Source organism: Mirounga angustirostris, unplaced genomic scaffold (genome assembly GCF_029215605.1).
Source record: "Mirounga angustirostris isolate CCGP_5_RB_7025 unplaced genomic scaffold, mMirAng1.0.hap1 SCAF_1, whole genome shotgun sequence".
Lineage (NCBI taxonomy): Eukaryota > Metazoa > Chordata > Mammalia > Carnivora > Phocidae > Mirounga > Mirounga angustirostris.
Genome location: NW_026991709.1, coordinates 205347152 through 205357486, shown reverse-complemented (window position 1 = coordinate 205357486; position 10335 = coordinate 205347152). Strand labels below are relative to the sequence as shown.

General features: G+C 39.5%; 1 protein-coding gene across 1 annotated transcript; it reads left to right on the top strand.

The window, feature by feature from the left end:
* The first annotated feature begins 8317 nt into the window (after positions 1–8317).
* LOC123842137 (olfactory receptor-like protein OLF4) lies at positions 8318–9271 on the top strand. Its single transcript, XM_045871545.1, has one exon. It carries the CDS (start codon positions 8318–8320, stop codon positions 9269–9271), a length of 954 nt encoding a protein of 317 aa, XP_045727501.1.
* Positions 9272–10335: the final 1064 nt, after the last annotated feature.

The window sequence follows — 10335 nt, the reverse complement described above, 5'->3', positions numbered from 1 at the left end:
AACTGTGGAAAGAGCCAAGATGTCCATCGACAGATGAATGGATAAAGAAGATGTGGTATAAAAAGTAGGGATCCGAAGGGGTACGTGCACCCCGATGTTTATAGCAGCAATGTCCACAATAGCCAAACTGGAAAGAGCCAAGATGTCCATCGACAGATGAATGGATAAAGAAGATGTGGTATAAAAAGTAGGGATCCGAAGGGGTACGTGCACCCCGATGTTTATAGCAGCAATGTCCACAATAGCCAAACTGGAAAGAGCCAAGATGTCCATCGACAGATGAATGGATAAAGAAGATGTGGTATATATATACAATGGAATATTATGCAGCCTTCAAAAGGAATGAGATCTTGCCATTTGCAACGACGTGGATGGAACTGGAGGCTATTATGTTGAGTGAAATAAGTCAAACAGAGAAAGACATGTATCATATGATCTCACTGATATGAGGAATTCTTAACTGCAGGAAACAAACAGGGTTGCTGGAGTGGGGGGTGGGGTGAGAGGGAGGGGTGACTGGGTGATAGACACTGGGGAGGGTATGTGCTCTGGTAAGCGCTGTGAATTGTGCAAGACTGTTGAATCTCAGATCTGTACCTATGAAACAAATAATGCAATATATGTTAAGAAAAAAAAGAAGAAGAAGGTAGCGGGAGGGGAAGAATGAAGCAGGGGAAATTGGAGGGGTAGACGAACCATGAGAGACGATGGACTCTGAAAAACAAACTGAGGGTTCTAGAGGGGAGGGGGATGGGAGGATGGGTTAGCCTGGTGGTGGGTATTGAGGAGGGCACATTCTGCATGGAGCACTGGGTGTTATGCACAAACAATGAATCATGGAACACTTCATCTAGAACTAATGATGTAATGTATGGGGATTAACATAAGAATAAAAAAATAAATTAATTAAATCAAAAGTACTTTATTTGGTGCCACTCAAGGGTCATTATATAAAAGAAACAAACACAAAATTTGACTGCATACACTAGTCATTCAAAATTTTATGCAAACACAATTTCTTTTGTTGTGCAAAAACCTACAAACACCTGCACCTTACTCTACCACAGGGCCACAGCCTTGCTACTCAAAGAGTGGTCCACAGACCATGACCTGCAGCATCAACATCACTCAGGCACTCGTTAGAAATGCTGAACTCCTGGGCCCACCAGCACCTGCTAAAGAAGAATCTGCATTTGAACTAGAATCCTAGGTGATTCACAGGCACTTTGAAGTTGGAGAAGTGCTGGTCTAGAGTATGTTTTCTCACATTCTCAATCTATCTTTGAGGCAGAGTCATTATTTGTGTTGGGAGCTGTCCTGCTCCTTGGAGGTGTTTAGCAGCATCCCTCAGACATTGCCAGATATGCCCGGGGGAAAGTACCACCTCTGGTTGGGACCACTGTCACAGAGTTTGAAAACTGGGAGCATCCTGAGAGAATGCAATCAACACCCATCCCTTTCTGCAATGATAACTTTGAGAAAATCACTAAATTCTTCAAGCCCCATTTCTCCATGGGGAATGGATTTCACTCTAGTGCTTCCTCACCGAATGGACTTTTATAAAAATTAAATCAGGCAACACCTATATGGTGCTAAACTTGGATTATAGTGTATAAAATTTCTAAATATATCTCTTACAATTAACAAACATTTTATAATTGACATTTTAAGTCATAGCCTGAAAGAAGTGTGGAATTCCTAATTGTTTGGTGAAACAGTCATGAAGCCAAGGAGTGAGGAGTCCAGGGTTTTATATTAAAGGAACAAACTTACCATCTTTGTTGAAAAAGGGAAAAGTAACACTCTAGAGATATCAGGGGTTGCATTTCCACTACAAGTCAAAGCTTTGAAGGACCCAAGGGACCAAGTCAGGATCAATTTCTCAGTCTTCGACAGGAGAAAATATTCCCTCAGGAGTGGGATAAGGTGCTGGGAGTTAGATCTCGGAAAGGCAGAAGAAGTCATAGAAAAAGAGTAAAAAAAAAAAAAATTTCTTCACCTGGCCTATCACCCAGTCTCCTAGTAACAGAAATTCAACAGGAAAATTTCCTTTCTGTCCACACTAGTGTCCCGCAGGGAAATCATGTAGTGCCTAAAGGTGGGAGGAACAAGAGGGAAATGTGCCTAATGAGCAGACCAAAGCAGCTGTAAATACCTCCTTGGTTGCAGTCCCACAGTGTGGGCAACCTCGGGATGAACAAGACCTGGTCGTTTCTTGTGCAGTCCTAAGTCTGGATGGGGCACTGAAGTTTGACCTATTCCCGCTCTCTTGTCTGGGGACAGAGCTTCATCCTCTATCATCTACCAATCAGACAGGTATTTTGATTTCCATGTAGAGAACTTCACCTCAGAGACCCCATCTAGATGAGTTTTACTGCCCAGTAGGGGCTGCAGGAGAAGGTCAAGAGAATGAAAGTCAAGAGCATTTAATTGAGGTCACCTGAGGGCCAGTCCAGCCTAGCTCAGAGCTGAGAGTTTGCTGTGACTGTTTGCTGGCTTGGTTAAGAGTTTTATTGATTGATTCATTTATGTATGTATGATGCTAAAAACAGAAGTGAACATGGAACTCAGAAATGCAAGGTTCAACATTAACAACTAAATCATAATAATGGAAACCTAGTTATAGGAGGGATGGGAAGCATATAATTAGAACATAAAACCAAGGATCTTTTCAATTAATCAGAGTACGAAAGTCAAGTATTAGCTGTGAAGGGATATACAGTTAAGTGAGGACATGTTTTTTCATGTTCAGGATGGGACATATTAGACTACATTTCCATACTGAGCAGAAAAATCCAGACAAAAGTATTTGTGCAGGTACATCTATGCAAGAGCGGTCCATGAAACATGCATATCACACTACCTCCTTTCTCTTGAGTATTCAAATGAAATTTTTGTATGTATTATGTGAAAAAAGGTATGCTGATGAGTTTCCTTTACAATTACCTCATTACCTGTGATCCTGAATATGTCCTAAATTAGCTAGCCACCCACTTTCTCCATTGAAAATTGTCTGTAGGAGTCCTTGGTTTTTGCATAGTGGAACCAGAGAGGTTTTATTCCTGTTTTTTAGTGCATTCTTTCAAGCAAAGATTTTCTGTTTATTTCACCAATTTAGCTACTTGCCATTTTGCCTTTTTATGTATGCGTAAACATATTTGTGCAGAATGTATGAGTGTATAAATTTTGTGTGGTAAATTCTGTGAGTTAGTCATATTCCTACCACTGTTTTTCTAGGTTTTTTTTCTGAAAGAATTGATCTGTCACCTTAATATTATTCACTTGTGAATACCTGTTTTCCAAACACTGAAAGTAAATGTACTTCTGCACACTTATTGCTCACAAATCACCCTTTGTACATATATTTCAACTAGTGTTCACATCTTTGTATTCCTTATTGTTCTTTTGGACTTTTATTATTGGATCTCTTTCTAAAATAGAAATGCCATCACTTGAAAGGGATTCTATTTTATGTTTGACTAAGAACCTTTACCTTCCATAAACATGCTTGTCCCATATCTCTTTATGTGACATGAAACTCAAACTTTAGATACCACTTTCTCTCCACATTAAAACACTTTTTTCAAGGATTTTATTTATTTATTTGACAGAGAGAGACACAGCGAGAGAGGGAACACAAGCAGGGGGAGTAGGAGAGGGAGAAGCAGGCTTCCCACTGAGCAGGGAGCCCGATGTGGGGCTCGATCCCAGGACTCTGGGATCATGACTTGAGCTGAAGGCAGATGCTTAATGACTGAGCCACCCAGGCGCCCCTAAAACACTTTTTCATACTCTCTTATTCCCGAGTCCTTGGCAATCTAATGTAGACTTGGACCCATGTCGAGTTCATTTAATTATTACTTTTTTTAAATTTTATTTTATTAGTTATGTTAATCACCACAGATTACATCATTAGTTTTTGATGTAGTGTTCCATGATTCATTGTTTTCGTATAACACCCAGTGCTCCATGTAGTACGTGCCCTCCTTAATACCCATCACCGGGCTAACCCATTCCCCACCCCCCTCTCCTCTAAAACCCATTACTCTTTTAAATCTTTTTGTTCAAAGTTGGTTTGGGGACTTCCTTCAATTTCATTTCAGACAGTTGATTTGAGCCACTGTGCTTCACCTAAGTGCAGTTTTATTTTACTGTTCTCTTTTCTTTCCAAAGTATTCATTTCTTTTAAAACTATTCTGTGCTATGCACACATACACATTCACACCCTTTCAATTTGAAAGTATAAAAAGACAGCTATGCATATTGTAAGTACTCTTTATGTTCTGGCACAGTCTTTCTTTCTAGCTTCTCTCCCCCCATCCTTCTGACTCAGGAGTACCTTCTACACGTCCCTCTAGTCAACCAGTGTAATCCTGATTCATTATTTCAACACTTACATGACATTTCATGGTGTGGCTGTGCCCTTTACACTTTTGATGGTCTTTCATATCTTTTTTTCTCATTAAATTACTATTATATCAAAATCTAAATATTTTTAAACACTTAAAACTATGTTTCTCAAACAAAAGTGATTTTGTCCCCCCAGCAGACATTGAGTAATGTTTGAAGACATTTTAGGCTGTCACACTGGGGAGGGGTGCTGGAGGCCAGCTCTAAACATCCTACAATGCACAGGATACATCTCACCACAGAGAAGGCTCTGGCTCTGAATGTCCATAGTGCAGAGACTGAGAAACCCTGGGTTAAAGAATATCTGTATTTTAAAAAATATTTTTAAAGTAATCTCTACACCCAACATGGGACTTGAATTTACAACCCTAAGCTCAAGAGTCCCATGCAATACAGACTGAACCAGCCAGGCACCCCAAAGAACATCTGTATTTTTAATATTTGTAACTGTCTTCAAAGCCTCCCCAAGATGCTGTAACATGTCACAATTCTGACAACAAAATTAGAAAGTATCCCTTTGCTAATTTTCAAAACTTGCCATCCCAATCAATGTGACACCCCTTTGAGTGTTTTTTCCGGGTGATGGGTATGAAAGAGATTTCTGTGGACTTTTTTAAACTATTAGTGAGCTTGAGCAAAGATTCCTATATTTGATCACCATGTTAATTTGTCTATTATCATTATGTGTCGACATATTATATGCCTAATTGTCTATATTTTCAGCATTTCAAATAATTGTTGTAAACCACAGTTTCTCTATTGACTTTTATTTTTAATTATAATTTTTTATTATGTTATGTGACTTTTAGTTAGATATATTTGGCCGTAGTATAGTCTTAAATTTTTAAAAAATATGTCTATCTTCCTAATTCTGAGTATTCGCCTTAATTATAATGGTTTGCCCTCCTGTGATTTTTATATGTAATTTCTAGATGTATATCTAGAATGGAATAGTTACTCCTAAACTAAGGTTTACACCTTCTGATTTTTGTGAGATGTGTGAGATAAGGAACCACTGCACTTCCTTCTACACAGAAAACTATTTGTGCCTACTTCCATTCAGCAATCCAATATTTGCCAACTAAATTCAAATGCAGCGTTGTCGTATTAATGGCCATACATAATGAGGCCTAATTCCTGATTCATTCAACATATACTAGAAGAGCATCTGCTATGTACCAGAAATTTCTAAGAACTTTATGTGTAATACTCTTCTATTTCAAGGTTTTGGGAAATTTTATTATTTGTCCATGTTGATTTTGTGGGATTACTGCTCTGTAGATCATGTTTCCATTAGTTCTCAAAACTCCCTTCAATACTGTTGGATACTGTTGTACTGAAACTGCTCTCTTTAACCTGGTTTTATCTCCTCTGGCATACTTTGAATTTCATAATGTCTCATTTTCTTGAATTTGTTCCTATATAAGTGCGTATACATCCACATCCATAAAGAAAAAGATGAACAGCACAGGTGAAGTTCTTGCTCCTTTGGTCCTTACGTAAGAGTGACAGACAATCCAAACAGAGAAAGACACGTATCATATGACCTCACTGATAGGAGAAATTCTTAATCGCAGGAAACAAACTGAGGGTTGCTGGAGTGGGGGGTGGGGTGGGAGGGATGGGGTGACTGGGTGATAGACACTGGGGAGAGTATGTGCTCTGGTAAGCGCTGTGAATTGTGCAAGACTGTTGAATCTCAGATCTGTACCTATGAAACAAATAATGCAATATATGTTAAAAAAAAAGAAGAAGAAGGTAGCAGGAGGGGAAGAATGAAGGGGGGGAAATCGGAGGGGTAGACGAACCATGAGAGACGATGGACTCTGAAAAACAAACTGAGGGTTCTAGAGGGGAGGGGGGTGGGAGGATGGGTTAGCCTGGTGATGGGTATTGAGGAGGGCACATTCTGCATGGAGCACTGGGTGTTATGCACAAACAATGAATCATGGAACACTACATCTAAAACTAATGATGTAATGTTTGGGGATTAACATAACAATAAAAAAAAGAGTGACAGACAATCACGCTGTGAGATAAATGTGAGTATGAGATAATGTCCTTGGATAAGTTGCATGAGAGAAAGAGGATAGACTGCCATGGGATGTGTAGGATTTTACAGAGTCTGGTGAGGTCTTTGCACGTTGGACAAGGAACAGAACCAATAGATGTAGATGTGGTCCTGGGACTTGTCAAGAAAGTGAATAAAACCCAAAGTCTAAGAATGACAAGTAAACACAAAAAGATGTCACATATGAAAAGTGATAAAGGGGCTTGCCCCATTCTCTATTGGACCAAATAAAAACCAACTGGTCAAATAAATATGGAAAAGGCACAGGAAAAATAAGTCTTATGCTATCTGATAATAAAAACATCAAATTTTGTGAAGTGTTGGTTTATTCTTTTTACTCATTTTTCTCTTGTGATGTTCAATCTGTAAGGTGTTTCACACCATAAAGATGTCACTACTTTTGTCTTTTGGACAATTTATTTTTGCTCTTTTATTATTTTTGCAGGGTATAAATGGGATAAAGCCAGGATGGGATGCCACCAGCAGCAAAGAAGCTTTTCTTCCTCAGTCTCTCAGGGCAACTGAGCTGATTAGATCAATTTATTCTTCATGTCCATATCATTTCTCCCCTCCTTTCCTCCTCTTTCTTTATCTATCTATCTATCATCTATCTATCTATCTATCTACTTATTGAACACAATTATTTATGTTTCTTTACACACAGGTCAAAAGTGGCCATTCCAAAATGGAACCCCAAGATGATTTGTCCCCAGAAAGCTATGAATAGGAATTTCTGGATACTATTTCTACATTCCTTATGGGAAGGGTAATATGATGTGTATGCATTCATATCATAAACAGTGTGTTAGGGAAAGCGGGGGGGTAGGGTGAGAAGGACATAGAGTAACACACACCAGGAGGACATGGTGTGCTGTGTTCTGTGTATGTTACACTGTGTGTGTGGGTGTGGGTGTGTGTGCACGTGCGTGTGGGCACCTTGATGAGTGAGAGCAGTCCTGAGAGCCAGGATACGTGGGCTTTTCCATTACAAGGTGACTCTTATAATACACAGCCCAAACTTAATCAACAGATGATACTGAGGAGGGATGTTCAATGGACCGGACCGTATTGCAACCAGATCATAAAGTGCAAGAGGTACATAGTGTGGACAAGGAACTCCCTGTGCCTTGAATTTGAAGCAGCTATGAGGTCACATAGTTCTATGAAATTCACTGCCAACTCCTCTCATCACTCCCTCAACATTGTCCATTCCCCTCAACACACTGGCTCTCTTCTGACCCTTGATTTTCTGACAGAAGCACTTCCTCAGAGCCTTTGCACTGGCTGTTCCATCTGCCAGGAAGACCTCCCACCATCCACCCTCTCTTCCATGAGGTCTCTGTTCAAAAGTCACCTTCTTAGCCAATCTTGACTGGACACCCAACATAACACCCCATTCACTCTCTCCCTTAAACAGCTTCTGTTTTTTCATAGCATCTGTCCCCATCTCATGATTATTTAATCTTTGTATATGCTTCCATCCTACCATCATCATTGAATTGTAGGGACTATTGCTTTTCAGCACCCTCTACTTTATGAGTAGAAATTTCTGAAACATGGTTGACACTCTATATATCCCTAAAGCACATTAAATACTTTCTTATTCAAACTGTACAATAACTGACCTTTTGGGGAACATCTGACGTTGTGCTGAAAATTCCTAATAAGAGAGGAAATAGGGATCCTGTAAAGGGGCCCAGATCCATTCACAAAATATTGATATTAGTAACTTGACTGGACAAATATAAATTTTATCATTTGAACATTATGAGAAATGTCCATTTGTGTTAAAATTATTCATGTTAGTTTCCCTGTACTGATAGTCACCTCCACCACATGGAACCAGGAAATGATACAGGAATTTCAGAGTTTCTTCTTCTGGGATTTTCAGAGGATCCAGAACTGCAGCCCCTCATATTTGGGCTTTTCCTCTCCATGTACCTGATCACCGTGTTTGGAAACATGCTCATCATCCTAGCTGTCAGCTCTGACTCTCACCTCCACACCCCCATGTACTTCTTCCTTGCCAATCTGTCCTTTGTAGACATCTGTTTCACCTCCACCACCATCCCCAAGATGCTGTGGAACATCCAGACTCAGAGGAAAGTCATAACTTACTTAGGCTGCATTGTGCAAATGTATTTTTTCATACTGTTTACAGGATTAGACATCTTTCTCCTGACTGTGATGGCTTATGACCGCTTTGTGGCCATCTGTCACCCCCTGCACTACATGGTCCTCATGAAACCCAGGCTCTGTGGACTGTTGGTTCTGGTGTCCTGGATCATAAGCATCCTGCATTCCTTGTTAGAAAGCTTAATGGTCTTGCAAGTATCCTTCTGTAGAAAGGTGGAAATTCCCCACTTCTTCTGTGAACTCAATCAAATGATCCAACTTGCCTGCTCTGACACCTTTCTTAATAACATAGTGGTGTATTTTGCAGTTGTGCTGCTGGGGGGTGCTCCCCTGGTTGGGGTCCTTTACTCTTATTCTAAGATAGTTTCTTCCATACTTGGGATCTCATCAGCTCAGGGCAAGTATAAAGCATTTTCCACCTGTGCATCTCACTTCTCAGTTGTCTCCTTATTTTATTGTACGGGCCTAGGAGTGTACCTTAGCTCTGCTGCTACCCAGAGCTCCCACTCAAGTGCAGTAGCCTCTGTGATGTACACAGTGGTCACACCCATGCTGAACCCCTTCATCTACAGCCTGAGAAATAAAGACATAAAGAAGGTTCTGATGAGATTCTCTGGGATGACAGCTCTAAAAGGGTCAACTGTCCTGGGCTGAAGAGGTGCCCGTATTGGCAGGGCCTGAGGCCTTAGACAAAAGTTGTGATTTATTTATGCAGATCATGGAAGTAGAACTTGTTTTCCTAATTTATTTTCTAGAATTTCTATCTTTTTGGTTTTGACCTCTCTGTATAATGTATGTAATTCACTTTATTAAGCTTTGTGATATCTCTGACACCCAAGAGATTTTCTGTTAGTCGTTTGTGTACTCTCTCAATGTTATTCCTAACCTTGGATGTAAACTATTTGGAAATTCTCGACTACTTCAAAGAACTACATGGATCTGTTAAGAATAATTTCTTCTCAAATGAAATATATCTTAGTGAGTATTTTTATTTTGTTTGACTGAGTACTACTCCTATGGAAAATCTATCTTGACAACCATAGTTATTTATAAGTTTATAAAAGAGAAAAATATGAGACCACTATGTTTCACTTTTGTGAACATCATTCCTTTGCATATCGCTACCTTAACTGCTCTTCCTGAGAATGCAGACTTTGACGTACCAGTGGTTATAGCTGATCATGGGGATTTTTCTACATATTAGGATCCTGTTACACAGCTTGTGTCCACCACCTCCCATAGTGACCGGCAAAAAAATGATAATAAAATACATATCTCCAAGTGGAATCTACTCAGAAAGACAAATGTGGAAAAACTACATTAACATAATATGGCTTTAGAGTCAAACTTGCTTTAAGGATGATGAAGCAAAATATTAAATCATACATTTATTGCTATGCAAAATATTTCTTTCTCAGGCACTTCCTCTACCTATTGAATTATGGAATATCAAGGTCCTTCTGTAAGGTGTATTTATTAATATGAACCTGGTGGCATGTTTAGGGTTTTATTTTTTATTTTGGGGGGATACTTTCTTTTTTTAATTTAATTTTATTTTATTATGTTATGTTAGTCCCCATACAGTACATCATTAGTTTTTGATGTAGTGTTCCATGATTCATTGTTTGCATATAACACCCAGTGCTCCATGCAATACTTGTCCTCCTTAATACCCATCACAGGGCTAACCCATCCCCCCATCCCCCTCCCCTCTAAGA